Raw genomic sequence first — 22,712 nt, 5'->3', positions numbered from 1 at the left:
TTAATAAAGACCTCTATTGTTATTTATTTGTGATCGTGAAAGAAGTTTAATTTAAATCATATGGTAAATAGAAAGACAATGATCATTCCAAAGGCCACCCAATGATAAAAGAGCAAGGTTGGTGCATCTTGAAGTGATTTGCAATTTATATTTTATATACGTGTTTTTATAAACGGGAAAGGTTTCATGCAAACGTATATTACCACAAGATCAAATTTATAATCGGGTTTGCCCAATTGGACAAAAGTAAACCAAAAACTTAAACATGTTTGGTCCATTATTATGCAAAGAGAATCAAGACCCAGAGCATCAGTAGTCTGGAAATTGAAAAACTAGTATTTTACAGATCAAATTTTCACGGTGAACATTCATGTTGTACATTCCTCTGAATGTCAAACAAAATGTGCCCTATTACTATATCAAATGAGATCAGTGAGATGGTTTCTTTAAACATTTCGGAACATTCATGGCATTTCCTTATTCACAAGGAAAGAGGGGGGAGTAGCTTGATATCACTAGTTTTTGAAAGTTATGTCCTTCAACTGCAGAGAGAGAATACGAGCGAGGATATGAGGAGGGGGTTAAAGACTAGCTTTGAAGATTAAATTCATCCCCTAACAGTATATTATTTAACCCAGAACCACTAGTAAATAGAACTAATGAATCTTTACCAAAGAGGGTAGAGTTATATCCATGGATCAGAAGAAGTTTGTGCATCAGTACTTAAGAAAATGTTAAAAAAATTAAGTGCAACGTGATACATATGGGCATACTCATATCGGGAAAATCCACATAAAAGGTTTGTATTAAACATTCTTCACGGGCTGCTTGTTTTCTGTTTGGCCTTCTCAATGAGGGGCTTCAGCTGCTTCTTCTCAGCAAGAATCTTTAGAAAGTTAAACAAAAAGGGTATGTAGTTGTGTTTCCTACGAATATTTTCTGTTTTCCATTTTTTGAATTTTTCTTCCTCCATCAAGATCTTCTCAGTAGCAGCTTCAATCCCAGCATTCACTTCAGAGAGGGAATTGTTCAGTGCCTCAAAATTGCTATTGTCCACCAGTCTATCCGACTTTGATGCTGCCAGCTGCTGCAAAATGCGCTCCCTCCTTTTCTGAAGCTCCTTCAGCTCAGCAGTGTACATCTCTTTCCTGTTTTTGATGACTGCCAGGAGATTAAATCTTATCTCACTTTGGGAATACCTTTCAATGCGCTCCTGTATCATAGGCTGCACCATCTTCAGCCATTCCAAGTCACCTTGCCCACCAGAGCACTGACCAAGGCTGATAGGACCCTCCTTCAATCCATCCAGCTCGTATAACACCCCATCAACAGGTAGATAGCTTATGAAATGGTAAACATCATCATCTTTAGTTGCAACTTTTTGCTCGTCAGGAACAAAAGGTTCTGGCCTAGCAAAGCTATTATGGGCTGTTCGTATGGCTTCACTGTTATTGATAGCCAAACCTTTTAGTTCAGGAGGAAAGTTCTTGGTAAATTCTTTCAATTTTGTCAGCTCCGGACCAATGTCAATATCTGGTGAATTCATAAGAATGGACAAGATCGCTTGGGTTGCACAAGCATTATTTATTACCTACAAATCAACCACGAGATCAGTAAAATCACGCAGAGAACAATTATGATTTTATATTTCAATTATTAAAATAGTAACAATAACCTGGCTAGCAAAAAACAAGTTAGGGTTGGGATCTTTGATTACAACTCGGTCATCCTTTTCTCCTGGGCGCCATTTGAAAAGAAAAATCAACCCATAAACAGGCCTGAAATCAAGGATAAAATCCCCAGACAGATAGAATTCAAACATTCACAAATTAATCATCACAACATATGGAAGTTCAAGACTAGCTGAAATAGCACACCAACCTTAGACTGTTGAGAGAGTCGATGTCCAAAGAATATAGTTCCTCAACCTGCCAAGACAAATGTGATTGAGGATAGCATGCACAAAAATTATTCTAACTAGAACCAAAAGGAAAAATAAATTGATTTTGCTAAGCCCTGTAATTAATCAGATTTATTTTGGATCACAAAATTTAACAAATTCCATGGTCATCGAATTGAAAAATTTTCTAGTAGTTTTCAGTCTTATATTAACAGACTCGAAATAATTCCAAAAAGCCATGCCCTGAATTTGGCAAGAAATGGCAATCAACAATGTGCTTTTAACTAATGCCCAGGAATATAAATCCTTTTTGACAAGGTAAAAGCTTTCTCAAAGGACATGCAGACGTAGAAAGCCAGTCCATTTTCCCCGTCCACTTCTACAGCATAATTTTTCATTTTCCCTATAGGTCATACTTCCTTGTTCGAAAAGAAAACCCACGAGAAATCTAATTTCACCTCCTCACAAACCCTTTAATTTTACAAAGGTCGTCTTCTATAACTCTCACTTTTTATTCCTATTAGATTGACCTGCAGCCCTTTTCTTTATCTATGCTCATCTACCATGAGATGAACTTTTAAGATTTCTGTTTGAGCAGACAGTGTCCTTTTACTTGGAGGGGTTTGGAGGTGCTTCTGATGGTTCATTCATTACAAATTTTGAGAAAACAAGGAGGCTGACATTTTCGAGACAGTATGTGAAGTCTACAGGTGAATTTGGTTGGAGCAAATGCTTGCATCTTTAAGAAAGTCTCTTTACTGCTAAAATTATTACAGGATAGGTTGTGTTTATCAATTCTAATTGCCGTTGAATAGATTCATGATTGCTTCAAGGGAGTTAGCCACATTCCGAAAATAACTTGGCAACCTTTTCCCTTGATGCTTTCTTTATTTTGTTCATCTTCCTTTTGTATCATTTTACAAGGTTTGGAAGGTACTTTTAGCTTGCCCTGGTTGTATTCTCCCTCCCTTCTCTTAAACAGGTTATTCACATTATTATAGATGCTAGTATACAATAGAATGCAACACAAAGACTTCGCCCAAAAAAAAAAAAACTGAATAACAGTACTAACAAATAGAAAAAATTGCCAATTAAATATCTCTCTAATGTCGATACTAAATGCCAACCAAACATGTTCGTGGGAATAATATTCCCAGGAATGCAACATTGCGCCTTGAAATAAGCAGGGGAGGGTAATTTATTAATTCCAAAGTAACACGGTTATGCAAAGTTCATAAAAATAAACTAATTAATCTATCATGTTATTTTAAAAAATAATAAGTAAACTTGAGAATATTTATCAATTTATCAAAAATAAAAACAATTGTTGTCCCCTTCAAAACCCAATTCCCAACCACTTCCCTAGGAAGCAAAATCTCCTAAACAAGATACAAAAACTAACATCCCACACCAAGGCCAAGCTAAATACAACGATAAAATAAATAAGTCCAACAAAAATACCTGTACACCTTTCACTTGCATTTGCTGAATAAGCTCTGTAAACACGCCTGGGGAAATAAAGAAGCAAAATCAACTCTAAAACAATGTACCAATCAACATCTATATCAAACAAAATACTGCATGAACGGTGAACCCTAGTCAAAAAGCCATTAACTTTGCATACCAGGATCGGACTCAATGGTGCACCAAGACATGATTCTGAGTTGTTAGAAGCAACCTGCGAAATAGAAACGGAACAAGAACTGAAATTCAGGTGTACGATTCTTGAAAAGAATAAGGTTAATTTCAGTTTCGCTTATCGCCACAGAGAAAAACAAATCCCATTCCTAATCTTCTCTCAGTGAACCACAAATATTCCACATAGATAAACGAAACGACGCTAAGAATGAATGGTTTTCGCAATAAAACGACAGAAAAGAGATAAAGGTTCCTGGGTTGCTTACTCTCTCTCCCTTTGATGCCCCTGCTGGGTTAAGGGCTTTGCTTCCACACTGTAATTTCAGTCCTTTCCTTTCTTTTCTTCCATTCTCCACACTGCCAAGGGTTTATACAACACCCACGCCATCACATTATTCAATTACACTTTTTTAAATATAAGAAAATAATTATAAATAAATGTTTTTAATATATGAATTGTATTTAAATTTACACTAAGTAGTTTAAGTTGAAAGGATATCGAAATATATGAATGAATGCATGATAAAAAAAATGTAGTTTAAAACAATTTACAACAAATCTTTTTAAAATTTAGAGATAATAAATTCGATAAAATAATGATACGATAACACACTTTTATAAATTTTATATATTTCTAAAAGAAAAAAATAAAAAATAAATAAAAATAATATCAAATAAATATAAAAAATTTAGCTCTCAAATAATATTTTCCAATTGGATAAGATTTTGTAGATTTTGTTTCAAAACATCGACGAATTTCATACTATTTTATAGTAGAATTATAAATGTAGGTTCCTATTAAAATTTATACAATTTTCTTTAAAAAAATATGCGATTCTAAAATACAGTGTATAAGTACATTCATCATATAATCGTGCTTGAATTGAATTTTATAATTTCTATTATTTTTTTAACTTCCCCATTTGTAAGATTGAATAAGCTTTTGGAATCTTTAAAATTGATAATTGATATCTCAAAAAAAAAAATCAACCGTTTTTACATCTAAGTGGATCATAAGAACAACTATTCTTCTTCAATAATACAAATTGGAGAATATTTACAGTGTATAATTTGGTCATATTTTTTTAGCATCTTTTACAAATAAGAGAATATATATGTTTTAATTTATAATATAACATGAACTAAATTTTAAAAGTTATGTGCATAACATAATATTAAGTTACAATAATCTTTGATTTATTTATAATTTTAGTTTTTTATTAAAGTGGTGTGATTTTTTTTAAATTCATAAAAAAAATCAAAAATAAATAAGTCAAATCAAGGTGACAAGATTTCGTTGTAAAGAAATTTTGTCAAGTTAACATATCTTTAGTTTAAAACATTTTTCGAATCAAAATTGTATTAAGATTTTCACAGTATTTTAAGTTAAAATTATGTCACGTTGACATAACTTCTATCAAAATTAAATTAAAATTTTATAATTTTTGTATGACTTAATTTTAAAATACACTAGATTAAAATCGTATTTCATTAACATAACTTAAATTTAAAAATGTTTTACACTAAAGTTGTATTGTCATGAACTTTTTCACAATAAAATCATGCAAAGGTGGGTTTTATACTTTGAAAAATTATCCATTTTGAAATAAAAAAACACACTAGCTTAATTAAAAAAAACCTATTATTTGTCCCTATATAATGAAATTGAGTTTGAACACTTTATTTCTACAGTATATTTTTTATGTAAATATTATAAATTTATAATTACATTTAAAATTTACTAATGGTGGTTTAAATTTGAATTTAAGATTATTTAAATTGTAAATATTTTTAAAGCAATTTTTCATTTATACGTTAAGGTTTCAAACAAGAAAAAAAAATATTTCACTGGATTATTGTAGTAGACCAGGATGACAAATTTTGTTTAAGCACTCATGCAGACTATAAATTTATGTTTTAGTTGTTATACTTAAAAAAAAAAAAGACTATCCATATTAATATCTACGTATATCATTTTATTTCAAAGCATATTATAATATTTTTAGTCCCTACATTACTTTTAATCTTTGCTAATCCCTACCATCTAAAATAGATTAATATATGTAAACAATACCTTTTTTTAATTATAGAAATAAAGAGAAATTTTTTGTTCAATTATAAATACAAATAAGTTTTTATTTTTTAATGATAATTTTAATTATTAGTATTTATTAATGAAAAAAATTAAATCCACAGCTTCTTACATATTTTTTTTTCAAACTAGTTTTATAACTCTAGACTGTTAATAAAAGAAGTTGAATCGACAACCTCCTTTATTCTCCATTCTAACGTAACTGTTAAATCATTTTCATACCTCTTATAAACATAAATAAGTAACTTAACTAGATAAACTTAAAAGTCTCTCAAAAAGATAAAATTTTATTTAATTGAAATGGATATACAATTTAAATTACCTGTAATAGATAAATATATATCTATAGGTATCATGATGACACATTATTTATCATCAACGCACTAGTGGAAATATCAATTTATACAATTTTGTAAATATGAGAAACTTTTTTACACTAGTTACAATAAAAATAAGTATAAAAAATAATGAATAATATTGTAATAAAATACAAATATTTAACACTGATTGTCATCCGAATAAGTATAAAAAATCATTTTTTTTTCTACACGGTTACCCTATAACAAGTATAGATTATCGATCTACAACAGTTAAATAGTATAACCGATGTGGAATATTTTACTTCTAATCAAAAATTCATTCCTTCGTTGTCATTGTTCTTGTTTGGTCGTCCAGGTGGTTGGATAAAGCTCGTTCATCTTAGCATTTGAAGTTGTTCACTCACTCAACATTCACATCTTCTTTGCCTTATTTTCCTGAACATCATAGAGCATTTCTCGCGTCGTCTTCCTCGAGATTTCAATGGCTCCAGAGCTCATCCTTCACCATCAGAGACCATCTTCCTCACCTTCAGGTTAGGGTTTCTCCCGCATTTCCTCATTTCCTCATCTTTGACCGATTAAAACTTCATTTAAACACCATTTCACCTTCGATCTACATCTTCCACCGATTATAATCACATTCTACCCATTATAATCCCTTTCCACCGTTTAAAACCCATTTTCCACCAATCAATCGGTCCATTTTAGGGTTCCTTGGTTCCTTTAGGGTTTTGCCCCGTTTAAAACCCCTTTCGACCGTTTATAACCTCTTCCCACTGTTTAAAACACCTTTCGAGTTCTCTTTATCATTTTCATCATTCCCCTGCGTTCATCATCGGAGAAGCTTCGAGGAGGTCAGATTCGCGGTCGCATAGCTCCAATAGGACTTCTCCTCGGGTGTTGGCTTGTGTTAGAATATTTATCATATTTATAATTATATTGTGTCTAGGTTACTCTATTTATCATGATTATATTGTGCCTAGGGTTACCCTATTTATCGTTTATGTTACCCTATTTATCATGATTATATTATGTCTAGGTTACTCTATTTATCATGATTATATTGTGTCCAGGTTACCTTATTTATCATGTACTCTTTATCAATTTATTTTTATAAATAGAAGATTATGAGAGGGATCAATCAAGCCCTCAAGAATTATTTTACAGTTTAATTCTCAAGTTGGTATCAGAGCAGGTTGTCTGAGTCTCTTTCTACTTTGTCTTTGTTGCCACCGGTGGCTACTGCCGCCACCGACGACATTAAAAATTTCATCTTTTCTGAAATACTTCAATGAGCAATCCCACTGTCGTCTACCACCATCCGCTGCCTGAGTATAGTTCGACGACCAGTGGATCTGGATTGCCTCCTTGAGCGACGACCAATCCCGTCAATGTCGAGGGCTAGTTCTCATCCAGGCGTCGCTACGTGTGCCACATCTGTTCGACATCTGTCGCCACCATCACGTTTTCTTTGACAAAGTTAGGGGTTTTGTCGCCTCAAGGAGCGTGACTCATTGCCTCATTCTCCTCCACACGCATTGTCACGAACGAATTTTCTCTGATCAGGTTTTGGCGCATGTTTGTTACAAGTCACCTTCTCAATGTCAGAATCATATTGTGTCGCTGCCGTTCGTCTCGCTGGACCAAAAGAAAAAAATATTTTTTGTTTCAGCATGGTTCCTTAGCCTCTTTCATAGTGTGTGTTTAGCTTTGCATATTGTAGCAGTTGTGATGTTCATGATGGCTTGTGTCATTTATTTACAAGTCTCCAGGGAGAGTTAGTGCTATTAGTTGGTTAATACCAAGGAATTTCAACACCAAAGTCATAGGTTGAAGGTTCCTCATGGCATGAGGGGAGTCTATTTCTATCAAGATTCATAATCTTAGTCAAACAATTTCACCAGTCCCTTGTCAGATCTGTTTTTGGATGCTTTGATGAATAAAAGAGACCATTATGATCTTCCACCTTCACGATTTTTCATCGACGCGTCGTCATTTCCATCGTTTGCCGTGAGTGGAGTATGTTTCCAGCCACTGCATGTCCCATCACTCAGTGATGGCAGTCCCTACAGTTTTGTCCTTTCCACCACTGCAGGCTCCATCACCTCGTCAGTCAGTGATGACAATCCTGTAGTTTTGTCGCTTCCAGCCACTATAGGCCCCATCAGTCAGTGATGACATTTTAGTCCCTACAGGCCCCATCAGTCAGTAATGACAATTTAGTCCCTACAGGGGGAGTATGTTTCCAACCACTAGCAGACACTAGTCAGAGGCCCCAACTAATCAGAGATGACAGTCCCTGCAGTTTTGTCGCTTTCAGCCACTGTAGGCTCCAACTAGTCAGAGATAGCAGTCCCTGCATTTTTGTTGCTTTTAGCCATGCAGGCTCCATCCTTACTTGATGGCAATCTAGTCTCTACAGTTTTTTCGTTGTCTACCACTCATCATTCACTTTTGATGGAAATCAACTTTGTCAAAGTCATCCTACTTGAAGGTTCATGGTGCTAGATGAAGTTTCGTGTTGTCCAATATTATTCTCCATAAGCTTATGAGGAGTCTCTTCAGTTACGCTGGTTTATGAGTCCAATTTGGTTTATAAACATTCTTTCTTGATGGTCTAAAACATATGTACACCTTATTCGAAGTCAGAGTTACCACGTTTATTGCCTCGACATTTTAGACAAGTTGATTGTGTTGGACTGAGTTTATTTATTCGAAGCTTGGCACATACAATTTGTATGCTCCACCTTGAGGGAGAGTGTTAGAATATTTATCCTATTTATCATGATTATATTGTGTCTAGGTTACCCTATTTATCATCATTATATTGTGTCTAGATTACCTTATTTATCATGATTAAATTGTGCCTAGGGTTACCTTATTTATCGTTTAGGTTATCTATCATGATTATATTGTGTCTAGATTAGTCTATTTATCATGATTATATTGTGTCTAGGTTACCCTATTTATCATGTACTCTTTGTCAATATATTTTTAACCCTCAAAAATTATTTTACAGTTTAATTCTCAAGTGCTTGGATGTAGAGTCGTCATGAGTCGAAGAGAAGCGGCGTGGGATGAACAAGGTCAGCATCTGGCGAGACTCGAACTTGTCACGGGGTAAATCATGAGGTTCTCGATTTTGTTTTAGGTTTTGACTATTCTCCTTTGTTCTTTTTTTTTAGCTTAGTTTCTTGATATTGGATCTCTAGTGGAGATTAGGCAACTGGAATCCCCAGATGTTGGGATCCTGAGGAAGAAGGCAGTGTTGATTGCCTTCTTCAATTTATTTATTTGTTGAAATCGCAAAACATGATAACTGGAGTTGCACAAATGGATGGTGGAATTCTTGTGGTTTCTGCACCAAATGGGCCAATGCCTCAAACAAAAGAACATATACTGCTTGCTCGGCAGGCTGTTATTTTATCAACATGCGAAAGTAGAACTCAGTTTTTATAAAATCTAACTAAATTACAAAACCAAAATACCATAACATGCATGGGTATTTTTCTTTCCTGTGTCAGGTTGGTGTGCCATCATTGGTCTGCTTTCTAAATAAGGTTGATGCTGTTGATGATCCAGAGTTGCTTGAAGTTGTGGAACTGGAGCTTCGTGGTACGAATTATCAGCTTATTGTTTTATTTGAATGGGAAGAAAATTTAATGTACTAATGATCATATATTTTCTACAAAATGGATGTGCATCCATTGACAAACCAAACTTTTTTGCAGAACTTCTTAATTTCTACAAATTTCCTGGGGATGAAATTCCAATTGTGCGAGGTTCTGCGCTCTCTGCACTACAGGGGACAAATGAAGAACTTGGAAAGAAGGCTATCTTAAAACTAATGGATGCTGTGGATGAATACATTTCTAATCCTGTAAGGAAACTTCACAAGCCTTTGTATGAAAACCTTAAACAAATATTTACCTTAAGTCACTTTAAGTCCAAAACTGGGCACGGTATATTTAAATTATAATAAAGTAAATAGTAGAGTTAACTTAACAGTTCAAATAATTAGTTAAATTCCTTACTTCACTTTAAATTATTTAATTTAAAATTACTTGAATAATATTTTATTAGACGATAAGGTTTGGGTATTCATTTATTGGTGGCAATGAAAGTCATTTACAACATATATTATTTTTTTCTGCAAAACTTCAATTAAGAAGTCCAACTGACATACTCAATGAATCCTTTACTGGGGAACCATATTAGGCAATGATTGAACTTTTACTAGCCCTACCCAAGTTAGACAAGTGATGATTCAACCACTTTGTCAGCATCACTTGTTCAAAATACTACAAATTTTCTCATTTCTGAGTTCACCATGATCTTATATCTAGATTTAATCTGTAATAAAGCTAATCACAAAAATCTTTATATTCACTAGAATATTGTAAATTTTGAACTGCATGAACCTGAATCGTTAAAAATAAGTTTTTATACCTTAAATTGTAAAATGAAACTTATTTTTTATGAAGACTTTCCGGACTTACTTTATGCCACATGTGAATGCATATGTAATTCATCTTCAATACAAGTGCAAAGTTATATGCATACATTTCTCTCTCCTTCAAAACTTCAAGTAATCACATTGTCTATATAAAATTTGTCCTTTGTTTCTGTTTCTATTTTTCATTGTATTGTGATAAATTATTATAGTAAGTTTTTATTGTATATACGCTTTACTGTGTTTCTTTTAGGATGTGAAAATTGGGCAAAGAATGATAACCAGAACATAAAAATTGTTTTGTGTTTTGTATCAGTTTACATGCTCCTAATCAGAAACTTAGGGAGACAATTGTTCCAAGTGCAAAATCCTACTCGCTGGAAACTTATGTCAGACTGCAGAGATTACTTTCGACAAACCAACAGGCGGGTTTCCAGACTGCAGATATTACTTTCGGCAAACTAGCAGGCGGGTTTCCTTTGAATATGCACTTTTTTTTATGAATGTTTGGGATAAGAACTATTTTATGTGTAATTAGATAAATATATTTAAGAATTTTATTAGATAAATATTATATTTTAATGTGTTAATTGAAATAATATTGATTAATGTTTGGGATAAGAACTATTTTATGTGTAATTAGATAAATATATTTAAGAATTTTATTAGATAAATATTATATTTTAATGTGTTAATTGAAATAATATTGATTATTTTGTTCGTTATCGATTGTTTAGACTGTATTCTGGAATTAAATTTTATAAAGGTCTGGATACAGTGGCACATCCAAATCAAATATCCAAAAAAAAAATTACTTTATATACTAGTTAAAGCCATAAAAATTTTGTTGTTTTTTTACACGAGTTATAGCACCAGATATAAAAGTGAGATTCTTTTATTCTGAAACTTTCTATACGTGTTCCAGAACAAACAGTCGTAACTGTGAGTCTTTTATGCCTGTTTTAAATAGAACGGGTGTAAAAAATCAATTTTTTTTATACTTGATCAAAGAAAAGAAAACTTTTTATTCTATTCAAATACTGATGTAAAAAACTTTTTTTAACAGATGTAAAAAATCTTTTCTAAAAGACATAAAAAACTTTTTTGACATAGTGAGAACTACAAATGACAAATATTTAACAAATTGTGTCAAAATTTTACATACCTATTAGCAAAAATTTATCTACATACTTTTAAGATACTATATCATCCTAACTAAGCTTGTGTAATTTCCAATTTATTAACTGATACACAACTATTACTCTCCTTAAAAAATAAAAAACAAAAAAAATCCAAATTTCGCAATTAAAATATTAATCAACTACTTTTATCTGAGTTACCACACCTATTGAGGATCGTAGTCTAGTACCAAAACATATAACGTTGTATCCTAAAAATAAAAGATTTATTATATGGCTAAAATAGTGTGATGATCTTATGTTGGTTGTATTTATTCAATTGTATAAAAGATGTTAATGTTCTATTTGTATATGATACATGTCTATTAGTAATATATTTTTTAACTTTTTTCTTATGTGTCAAGTTTCTATCATAACACATGGCAGTGGCAATGGCAATGGCAACGTGAGTGTTATATAACAATATTAGTTTCATGTCGTAATGTAAGCGTCACATTTTGTATTCAAATTAGTTATATGTTTATTTTTTGATTTAATTGAATTTCATTTTCTTTAAAATGGAATAATTTGTTCCTTCTTCAAAATATATCTGAATTAAATTAATTTACTTACCAATAAGTAAAAATAAGTTTGTTCAATTATTATAAATATTATTTGATTTATAAAATTGATTAAAGCAGAGAAATTAAGTTTAAAAATGTAAAATCATAACTATAAAATAAGTATTTTTTAATTTTAATTAAAACATAAAATTAATTTTAATATTAAATTGGGTGATTTGATGTTTAAATTTTAAAGAATTATTTTAATATAAATATATAAGTTGTAATTAAATTTAATTAATAATTTTATTTCATTTTAGATAGGGACAATATTGCTCAATAAAAATAAATGAGACTCAATAGAGTAAAAAGATAAATATAGAAACGGATTGAATTTAATTTTTATTTCATTTAATGTTTTGATCTTATAACTTTTTATAAAAAGTTTATGTAAATATTGTTTTTGTCTAATTATCGTTGTATTAAATTCTATATTTTCAAGTCTTCAAATATGGACACATGGATTTATTAGATTTGGAGTTTTATGTTATTCTATATGATTTTTTGAAGTGATGTATTTACCGAAGTTTTGTAAAAAACCTCAAACAAATCCAAATTTTCTGTTTTTTAGTTCTATAAATTGTTGTTCTTCTTATTTTCTTTCTTTTATCTCAAATTTCGTTTTGACTCTTTTTCTTTTTCACTTAATTTTGTTTTATGTTCTTCATCAAAAATTGGTTCTTAAATATTAATTCATCAAATTAATATCAAAAAATCTTAATTAGGTTTTGCATTAGTCATTTGTCACTCAAAGTTTGTTTTTCTCTTATATAATTTTATATTTACATTTTTTAGATTTGCATTTTTGTCATTTCAGAAATAAAATTAAGAATTAATTGAATATTGATTTTATAATTAGATACAAATTAATGTGAATGATATTTTGAATTGATTTGTATAAATATTTTAATTATTGTTTAAAATTGGATCTGAATTCAAGAAGTTGTTTTGATCTATAAATTGATATTTCATTTTCATTATTTCTGTTTTTTAATCTGTTTACATTTTTTATTTTTGTTTTACATTTTTTTTTCAATTCCTAAACCCCATTTTAATTTATATGACAAGAATATTAAAAATGGAAGGAAATCAATATTTATGCTGTAAATTTTGATTTTAAGAACAATATTAGAAATTAACGAGGTTCAAATAAATCACTTAGTGTAAGGTCCTGGAAACTATAAGGGCTATTAGGCCTTCTTTTCTGAGGCAGCCAGGCCCAAAGGGCTAAGGGCACCATGACCTTAGAAGGGGTTCCTTTATTTTCCAACTCTGAGCTCATTTTCCAGTTTCTCTTTCTCTCTCTAAACTCAGTTTTCTCTAAACCAGCTTTGTCATCTCTCTACCTTCACTCATAGTTGAACCGTTGCATTTTGGTTTAGGTGGTGTCCTTTCGCTCACGGAGCTGAGAGCTTCCTATCCATCCGATTAGATTTCCATTTGGACGGGTAAGTTGGTTTCTACTCTCCTCTTGGACCTATGGCATGCAGCTTTACTGTTGCATGCAACTGGTAGTACTCCTTTTTGGTTCTCTGTCTGTTCTAGCTCTAAGAGTTGTGTTGTCCCCACTTCAGTGGATTGTAGGGTCTTGTTGGGTGCTAGCTGTGTAGCTATCAAAGCCTTGCTATTGTTATGAGCTGTACTGTACTGTAACCACAAGGTAAGGGGAGCTAGACATTCTTTGATTTTATTGTATGGTGTGCATGTGTGATGAAATCTGTAATATTCTCCTGTTTGGATTATATGTTAAGTTTTGAGCGTATGAAATGGTACGTATTGTTCATATGTTATGAAACTGTGTTGTGATGTTTGGAATTGATTTGGATGGGTTTGGAATGGTTATAATTGATCAATTGGAAGTGAGTGAAGTGTGAAGTCTGTATAACCTTGGTTGGAAAGGAAATTTGGAGCTTATATAGTTCTTAGGTCACTTTGAGAGGAAGTGGGATAGTGAATTTGAGAGTTAAGGGTCTAGGGCTCTTGTAGTCTGTTGGGACAATATAGGGAGGTTATTTGTGACTTGTTAGAGTCATCAAACTGATCAAAACAGGTGCAAAATGGTTGAATCGAATTTGGGTCCCTAAGTGGTGGAAATTGGCGTTTTAGAGTTGAATTTGAGTTGTAATTACTTTAGAATGGTAGTAGGAAGGTTTTAGATCATCTAGACAAGTTTAATTAAGTATAAAATATAAATTAGAGGTGTTAGAAGTTGGGAAAAATGATTAGAAATGGTAAGGGGTGTGTGAGTTGCATAATTTAGCAAAACTTACGTTCTGCAGATTATGCAGACTCGCTAAGCGAATGTTTTCGCATAGCGAGTCCTCGTAGAGGGGTGCTCTCTGTTTGATCATTCGCACAGCGAGTTGGTGCGCTGTGCGAATGGCTAGAGAGAGTTGCTCTCTGTTTGGTGATTCGCATAGCGAATCCGGGCGCCGTGCGACTAGGGGTTGCCTGTGAAAAGGCTAAATTAATTCGAATAGCGAATTTGGGGCGCTATGCGAGGGTTTAGGGTGTGATAATTTGTATTAGAATTTTTAGTTTAGCATAGTGCACAAACTTGGTGCGCTATGCGAATTTTAGCTGTCCCCTTGTCAGGAAAATTCGCCCAGCGCATCAAGGGTGGTACGCTATGCCAATTTTAGCTGAAAAACACTCCCTCCGTCAGGAAAATTCGCTTAACGCACCAAGGGTGGTGCGCTGTGCGAATTTTTGCTGTCTTGCCTTGCATTTTGGTGCGCTGTGCGACCTGGTTCAGTGGGTTTCACAGTTTTCCTCATCTGTTTAAGCTGTTTGATGTTGTTTGACTGCCAGGGTGTATGTATGTCTATATAACTGATTTGGGTGGCTTGATTTTGCAACATGATTGAGGGTATGTGTATTGTATGTGAATTATAGTTTGAAAGTATATATGAAACAAAGTTGTGATTGGCGTAAGTGCAACAAGTATGGTTATTGGACGTAATTCCATGGATCTCAAAGGGAGGTCACATGGTGGTGCCCTATAGTGTTGGACGTAATTCCATGATCTTCAAGGAGAAGATTCATGGTGGTGCCCTTAATGTTTAGAATGATTTGCATGGTAGCTCAGTATTTGGGGTTTTCCTGACGCTCCAATGGTCTTTCATTCTCAAGTAGAGAGGATTGATCCATGTGGTGAGGAGTAGCAGGAGGTCCTAGTCTTGGGTGCTTCCAGTATGATCCAAGGTGAGTGATAATGGACTAACCTCGTGAGTGTGGTAGGGTGAAACCCATTGGCAATGACTTTGCAAAGCAGTAGAGGCCACCACGAGTGCATAACCCGCCATAGCTCGGCAATCATTCTAGTCAGGACGAGTCAAGTTTAAGTGTAACAAGTCAAGTTTGTATGGTCTAGTATCTGTATTTAACTGTCTATTGTGTATGATTGCTATAACATGACTTTTATATCTAGCTCACCCTTGCTTATGTGTTTGCTTGGGTATGCTTTCTTTTGCAATGATCATCCATTTGGATGTGAGCAGAGGCGGATGAGGTGCCTCTGGAGCAGGCTTTGGAGGAAGACGATGTTGCTGCTTAGTCTCCTTAGGGTTCTATTATTGTTTTTTTTATTTGGAATTACTATTCAGTTGTTATGAATCCACCTGTGATTCCTACCCTTTTGAAATACTCCATTTGCTTAAGTTTTAAATTCTGCCTCGTTTTGGGATGACTGTCAGCTTAACTTTATTTACAGTCTACTCTAACTGTTCTCTCTTATTTAAATGTGGACTTACTATGTTATATGTTCATATATAATATGGGATGTTACACTTAGGTTGACACATCTTTCATGGTTAAATTAATAAAAATAAATATAATATTGAAAAAAATGGTTAGGTTGAATTATTATGGAATATATATTAAAAAAATTCATAAAATTGTCTCATTAATGAATATTTTTAGAGATATTGAAAATGTGAGTAGATATATTTTATGTATATGATGTCTTATTATGAGATTTTTTTAACAAGTAAAACAAAGGCATTAAATACATTAAAAATACAAAAAAAGGAGAAAAACTATCACACGTAAGTCGATGACGACCATATATATAATTGTTGATAGATATAATTAAATAAAGAGAAGACTGAACAATAAAAAAATAAAAGACCACGAGAAAGATAACTTAATTTCGTGAATTATGCACATAAACGTTTACTTTATCAAGAGATAAATTGAGAAGTAAAGTGAATGTTGAAGTAGACTTCTGAACCGCAGCATTATTTTATGTTAACGCAATTATTATCTCCATATATAATTCTACAATTTAAATTTAAATTAAGGTCGACTAAAAATATAATTAGATTACAAATATCATTTTATTTTATTAAGTTAGTTGGTAGAATTAAGTTAAACTTAAATTTTGATATTATAATATAAGAGTAAGAGGTTTAGATATGGATGATTTCACCCTAAAATCAATAAAGGAAGAGTTTATCTAGGATGAGTAACTATATATATATATATATATATATATATATATATATATATATATATATATATATATATATATATATATATATATATATATATATATATATATATATATATAGTGTTAGTTGTTAATGAGAAAATTTGAATTTACAATCATTTTTATCTTTCTTTTCAAATTCTTTAAATCAATTTTATATATATCAAATGTTAAAATTAAATTTAGAATATTTTATATTTTTCTTTCCAACTTTTATCAGCCAAACTTCTAACTTTAAAAAAAAAAATCTATCTGACTTATTTGGCTGATAACTTCACTAAAAAGAAGATTCAATAACCAAATACAAACAAAACACTAATATGATCTACATGGTTGTCTCTGTTACCTTTTTCATTGGCTTCAAATGCAATCACATGACAGAGAGCCGCAACCTCTCAATAGGAAGAGTTTTATATTGCAGGAGAATAATATTATTAGTTTAATAAACTTATACAAAATAATAATAATAATAATTATATATGTTTTTCTCCTAAATTATTATGAAAAATATATTTAGTTTCTAAAAGAATGTTTTATACCAACTTTCATAAAATACAAATATTCAATGTTTTATAATTCAATTTAAAGACAAAATATCTTTTATGATAATTTGGAGAGAAAAAAACATATTTAATTTTAATAATAATAATTTATTTTTATTCAATTACACCACAACTCTAATTAGACTAAATTGTAATAACTCAAAATGAGTGTAAAAGTCATCTTCTAAATTCATTTTGTATTCAGTTAGATATAAATCCACTTTTTAACTCAGGTAATAAGAATCATTTTAAAGTATATTAATCAAATTACACAATTTCTATTAAATCATTCTTAGACATAAACCAACTTTAAAAAAAAAATTAAATATATTTTTCCTCTACATATTACTTTTAAAAATTATATTTCATATAAATTACGTACTTTGTTCCCTTCACTTTAAGAATATAGTTGACTCTAAAACTCTTTCATTACATACTAGTGGAAGTTGTACTATAGTTGACTCTAAAACTCTTTCATTACAAGCAAAATCTTTTACATATAATTTACTAAACAGTAATTACATGACCTTTATATTGCATAATTAATCACAATAAATCAATATATATATATATATATATATATATAATTTATATTAAGAACCAAACATATTTTTTTAAATAGCTTTAGAAAAAAATATATTTAATCATAAAAAATAAGAAGAAAATTACAGTATGAAATTAAATTAATAGTATTATTTGATCATAGTTACAAGGTACATTAGAATTGTAAAAAGAATGGTATTGAGATTCAATGGGATTGGAATGAAGAAGAAGCACACGACAAATAAGTGTGCATTATTTGTAAGCACCTTAATTTTTCTTAATAAAGAAGAAAGAAAGAAAAGATAAGAAATTAGATGAATTTGATGTTCTAACAATGATTTTTGTCAGTTTGTTTGTTTGTGGCATTGGTTGTTCCGTTCCCGCTCCTTACGTAAACTAACTATATACTCAAAATTAAGGGAAAGAAACTTATCCATTTTATTTAATTTTTCTCTGTCTTAGAGTTCAGATTTGTGATTGCGATTACGACCACGATCACCATCTTCGCCACTAATTTGCCTTCTCTCTATCTTGAATGTTGCTTCTGTCTAATCAACACTTTTCCATGACCTTTGCTTTTGATTTTCATCACACCACACCACGCTTCTCTGCTTTTCAAAACCAAATATGAAGTCACCTTCTCGAGTATCGTTTCTTTCTTCCCTTTTATTATCATCGTACTTTTGCTTCGATTCATGTTTCCCTTTTCTTTCTCTAAGACAAACGGGGCCACCGATAATCATGTTTTTTCTTCTGTTTTATTTTCTTTGATCCTTTCCTTTTTTTGCATGGCCTATGGCTATAAGGGTTATGCCTCATTTGTCTTACATAAGGAATCGATGATGAAAAAATAATCATGATTTGTAAAACTTGTGAAAAAGGGTACCATAAAGGTCTTTAATTTTTATGAAAAAAACATTTTGTGTTGCTTTTATCTAACCTTGTCTTATGTTGGACCAGGCTTTGTCTGGTGGTGATTCAAAGAGTAAAAGATCATGTCTTTATGCCATGTTCCCGGCAGTTTCTTTAATTTGTGCTGTTATAATTTTCACGAGTTTGATCTTCTCATCACAGGTATATATGAACATCCTTTTCTCTTAACGAATTTGCCTTTGATTAAGTAGGATTCATCACATTCTTCCAAACTCCATGCAGCTGAGGCTATCAAGCTGGAAAATAGACGCTCAACAAACTGCAACAGTTGATAAATGCAAGGTTCGATTTCTCACCAGGCATTTATTTTTCTTGATCGTGTGCAATTTTTTCAGGTACTGAATTTTGGTGCTTAATATTTGTTTATATTGTTTAGTAGAACCAGTGCAGGCCTAAGGGTAGTGAGGCATTACCTGCAGGCATAGTGTCCTCCACTTCCAGTTTCGATTTGCGACCTCTTTGGGATCCTCCCACGCCTAGAAAGAGAGGTCATCACACTGTAGAACCTGCTGAAGGTGCTGCACAAGTGAGTTTCTGTATATCTCTTTCTTGAATATGCAGTCTCTTTAATTTACACTCTTTTGGCATAGAGAGCTCATATCAATCATCACCACCACCAACACTGTGTTCATTGGTTATGTTCTTTTGGTTTTCTTGGCTTTTGGGTTCTGAAACTTTATTTGAATTTTTATCAATCTGTAATTTTGGATTAAGTGCAATTTCTTTTGTCATCAACTGATCTGAATAGATAATACAGCTTACCAAAAATACTATCCATGATTGTCTTGTTACGTGACAAGTTATTAGACTGCCAATTATGTGTATCAATTAACATTTTACCTAATAGCTGAGGCTAAAAGTGGTAACTAAAGTTTTAGTGACTTTGGTTGGTCAAAATTGAAATTAAAGACTAAATGCCAAAATCTGAAAAAGTTGAGACAAAAAAGATAAAGGTACTAAACCCTTTTTCTTTTCTTCTGGTATGGTAAGGATAAGCTAAATGCATCCAGCAGTTTGTTTGCGATGGCAGTTGGGATAAAGCAGAAAGACCTTGTGGACAAAATGGTCAAAAAGGTACTTTAATGAGTTTTGTACATATTGTTCATAACAAGTACTCTTGTTGTTTATCTGTCTGTAACTCTCTTTCTACACTACATTGCAGTTTCTAGAAAGTAATTTCACTGTGATGCTCTTCCACTATGATGGTGCTGTTGATGGATGGAATGATCTTGAGTGGAATAGTCGTGTCATTCATGTGTCAGTAAACGGTCAAGGCAAATGGTAGGTTTCTAGGGTGATTTCACATTCCAACAGACTCATATTTTGAATACTATTTGTTATTCTGAGTGTGTTTTTATCATGGACATGTTTTCAATGACTAGGTGGTTTGCAAAACGTTTCTTACACCCTGACATAGTTGAAGACTATGATTACATTTTCCTTTGGGATGAGGACCTGGGAGTGCAATACTTCCACCCAGATAGGTATGTAGAATTCCGTTTTAGCATTTGTTAATTGCAATTATATAGTTTGATGATCATGGCCTTTCATCCAAATATAACTATTCTGTCTCATGATTTATACCATATTTCTTAAACTATTTTCAGGTATATTTCTATTATCAAACTTGAAGGGTTAGAGATATCACAGCCAGCACTGGATCCTAAGAACTCAGAAGTGCATCATCAGATTACTGCACGTTTGAGGAGATCAACAGTGCACAGGTTCACTTCTATACATTTTCTATAAAGTTCATCTCATTTCCCCTATTTCTAGTTTTGCTTATGGTTTTTTTGGGTTAAGGTAGTTACCAAATACTAACCATATAATCAGTGGTAATGAACCTTTGTTGAAAAACTGAGGGAAGACAAGCCTATCTTGTGTTTTCCTTGAAATGATGTTGTTACTAGATAAGTGTGCTTTGAAGAAAATGCCTTTTTATGGATGCTTTTGGTCGTTGTGTTTGCAGAAGGACCTTCAGAGCTGGTAATGATGGTAAAGGGTGTGATAAAAACAGTACAGCTCCACCTTGTACAGGGTAAGATTTTAATGTTGTAAAAACAAATTTAAGGTGGATTTCCCTTTATTTAAACAGTGGAAGAAATAAAAGGTGAAGCAATTTGCTACAGGTGGATAGAAATGATGGCTCCTGTTTTCTCAAGAGCTGCATGGCGTTGTGTTTGGTATATGATTCAGGTGCTCCATTCTGTGCAATTAATGATGCTGTGGAGCATTACCATAAACATTGCTCTATACTGGTTCCAATTTATTCACAATCTGTGGTTTGATTTACAGAATGATTTGATCCATGCATGGGGTCTAGACATGCAGCTTGGCTACTGTGCTCAGGCAAGTTAAGCCATGTTTGGTTAAATTTGATATCCTTTTTCTATATAGAATAATACCATAGACATTGCTGGTACTATTTTCAAATAAAAAAATGAACTTTTTATTTGGGTAACCGTTGTTTTCATAGTGGCAACTAGAATCAAAGGCGATTAGCATGATGAAACACAAACTTTAATTAGAGAATAACGCTAACAAACTGTATTAAAACTTTTTCCTTTTTTCATTCTCCTTCTACTTTTACCTTCTTGTTCAATCTGACCTTATCTCTGATGGGTACAGGGTGATCGAACAAAAAGCGTTGGTGTTGTGGATTCTGAATACATTATCCACTACAATCGTCCCACCCTCGGAGGAGTAGATCAGACTGTGGTCAGAAAATTTGCATTCTTATTGGAGTTTAATTATGAAGAAATACTTGTTTTAATTTTCTAAATCACTATAATTTCTTAGCTCAATTCTTACCTTGTATGTGTGTCTCGCATTCTATCTTCCTAGAAACTGAAGCTTAACTTTGTTTTGCAGCTTAAACCTCAGGAAAAGGATCACAGAGTAGACGTAAGTTACCATGATTTGTCAATTCAAGTACTGTCTGAATGTACCTCAAAAAACACGCTTTTATCTGATTTTGATTCATAGGCTATACCTGTCAGATATTTTTGCAAAACTTGTGCCTCTGGATGTGGTAAAGAAAAACAACTTTTTGGGGGGGGTCCCCTTTGATGTTTGATGGAAGCCAATGAAATAGGCAATAATTAACCTTAAACTTGTTACCTTAAATGACTAGAACTAATTGCTTTGCCATTTGGCTTTGCATGTTTGAGATTCTTGCATGAGAAAATTTTATGCCAAACATTTAGTATATCTGAGTGATACATACTTTTTTCTGTCGTCACTAACATTAACATTCTGCAGGTGAGGAGACTTTCTTACCGGGAATTAGATATTTTTAGGAAACGTTGGGAAAAGGCAGTTAAGGAGGATGAATGTTGGGTGGATCCATTTCCACAGTCAGAGTAAGAATTGGATTGGCAGACAAATTTTATGTAAGTTTTGTACAGAAAAAAACATATTATATGTGAACAGAAATGCTACTTGAAGCTTCAGCAAGGGTGGATCATGAGTAAGACATACAGAGAAAGCTTATAAGATCACATGGACATGACTCCTGGAATAATTTTTTTTTTCTTAAATAAGCTGGGTGCCTTCAGTGAAAATTTTCCTCCTTTTATTGGATCAGCTTTGAAGGGAAATAAAATAATGATAAGAGGGTAGTTAGAAACATGTAATTTAGATTATCCACCCTGTTTTTCTCTTGAGTAAACATTTTGCTGTCATTTTATGCTAATTTTGATTTGATAAAAGTAAGATGTCAACTTGTCAAGTTCATTTGAAAAGAGTTGATGAAGATTGAGTTTATACCATATGATCGTTCGTTTTATCTTCTTTTTGTTTCTGCTTGGATCATCACTTTATTCAACATTCTCCTTCACAGAACATATTACAAGACAGTCACAGATTTTGGATCTGAATGATAACAAGACGTGATGCAGTTTAAGATTTCAATAACAGACAAATTAGTAGTGGTCACTGGCCAGTGAACTTTTATTCCCCTTCAAAACTACCAAAACGTTTACTGTTTTCTAAGTTTTCAGTGGCATAAAATGATTTCTGCAGCAAGATAGCAACATCAATATAGCTCAGGCAAATCTTAA

General features: G+C 32.2%; 3 protein-coding genes across 14 annotated transcripts; 2 read left to right on the top strand and 1 right to left on the bottom strand.

Annotated features, from left to right (window-relative positions):
- Positions 1-647: 647 nt before the first annotated feature.
- Positions 648-3,929, bottom strand: LOC108323067 (ubiquitin carboxyl-terminal hydrolase 2). The gene is made up of 6 exons (XM_017555398.2): positions 3,805-3,929; positions 3,525-3,578; positions 3,362-3,408; positions 1,882-1,928; positions 1,676-1,778; positions 648-1,591 (listed from the first exon to the last, which is right to left on the bottom strand). Exons 2-6 carry the CDS (start codon positions 3,553-3,555, stop codon positions 818-820), a joined length of 1,002 nt encoding a protein of 333 aa, XP_017410887.1. The 5' UTR covers positions 3,556-3,578; positions 3,805-3,929; the 3' UTR covers positions 648-817.
- Positions 3,930-6,246: 2,317 nt separating this feature from the next.
- On the top strand, positions 6,247-10,985 carry LOC108323100 (elongation factor Tu, mitochondrial-like). Of its 9 annotated transcripts, none has more exons than XR_001831637.2 (5): positions 6,247-6,483; positions 8,970-9,070; positions 9,475-9,565; positions 9,682-9,830; positions 10,720-10,985. XR_001831637.2 is itself a non-coding variant. In XM_052874883.1 (5 exons), the coding sequence occupies exons 2-5, from the start codon at positions 9,028-9,030 to the stop codon at positions 10,732-10,734; spliced, it is 264 nt and encodes an 87-aa protein (XP_052730843.1). In that variant the 5' UTR covers positions 6,247-6,483; positions 8,970-9,027; the 3' UTR covers positions 10,735-10,985. The 9 variants fall into 9 exon arrangements, 3 of the variants coding, with proteins under 3 accessions (XP_052730843.1, XP_052730844.1, XP_052730845.1); XR_001831638.2 differs by having other exon boundaries at positions 8,970-9,082; XR_008247819.1 differs by having other exon boundaries at positions 8,970-9,101.
- Positions 10,986-18,111: 7,126 nt separating this feature from the next.
- On the top strand, positions 18,112-22,421 carry LOC108323073 (uncharacterized). Of its 4 annotated transcripts, none has more exons than XM_017555411.2 (14): positions 18,112-18,363; positions 18,679-18,792; positions 18,874-18,933; positions 19,031-19,177; positions 19,642-19,725; positions 19,814-19,932; positions 20,034-20,135; positions 20,259-20,375; positions 20,621-20,689; positions 20,781-20,847; positions 20,947-21,000; positions 21,280-21,366; positions 21,523-21,555; positions 21,913-22,421. In XM_017555411.2, exons 1-14 carry the CDS (start codon positions 18,346-18,348, stop codon positions 22,015-22,017), a joined length of 1,176 nt encoding a protein of 391 aa, XP_017410900.1. In that variant the 5' UTR covers positions 18,112-18,345; the 3' UTR covers positions 22,018-22,421. The 4 variants fall into 4 exon arrangements, with proteins under 4 accessions (XP_017410900.1, XP_017410899.1, XP_017410904.1 ...); XM_017555410.2 differs by having other exon boundaries at positions 18,123-18,363; positions 21,280-21,369; XM_017555415.2 differs by lacking the exon at positions 18,112-18,363 and adding an exon at positions 18,374-18,600 and having other exon boundaries at positions 21,280-21,369.
- The last annotated feature ends 291 nt before the right edge of the window (positions 22,422-22,712 follow it).

This window comes from Vigna angularis, chromosome 3 (genome assembly GCF_016808095.1).
Source record: "Vigna angularis cultivar LongXiaoDou No.4 chromosome 3, ASM1680809v1, whole genome shotgun sequence".
Taxonomy (NCBI): Eukaryota; Viridiplantae; Streptophyta; class Magnoliopsida; order Fabales; family Fabaceae; genus Vigna; species Vigna angularis.
The sequence above is the reverse complement of the archived record's forward strand: the minus strand, read 5'-3'. Positions and strand labels throughout refer to the sequence as shown.

Bases quoted from the DNA above. Each gene is read 5' to 3' on its own strand.
- LOC108323067 (XM_017555398.2), bottom strand. From the start codon at position 3,555: ATGTCTTGGTGCACCATTGAGTCCGATCCTG. The intron at 3,409-3,524 runs GTATGCAAAGTT...TTATTTCCCCAG, and splicing joins CACCATTGAGTCCGATCCTG to GCGTGTTTACAGAGCTTATT. The intron at 1,592-1,675 runs GTTATTGTTACT...GTTGATTTGTAG, and splicing joins ACTTGTTTTTTGCTAGCCAG to GTAATAAATAATGCTTGTGC.
- LOC108323100 (XM_052874883.1), top strand. The intron at 9,566-9,681 runs GTACGAATTATC...ACTTTTTTGCAG, and splicing joins TGTGGAACTGGAGCTTCGTG to AACTTCTTAATTTCTACAAA.
- LOC108323073 (XM_017555410.2), top strand. The intron at 20,690-20,780 runs GTAAGATTTTAA...AATTTGCTACAG, and splicing joins ACAGCTCCACCTTGTACAGG to GTGGATAGAAATGATGGCTC. The intron at 21,001-21,279 runs GCAAGTTAAGCC...TGATGGGTACAG, and splicing joins AGCTTGGCTACTGTGCTCAG to GGTGATCGAACAAAAAGCGT.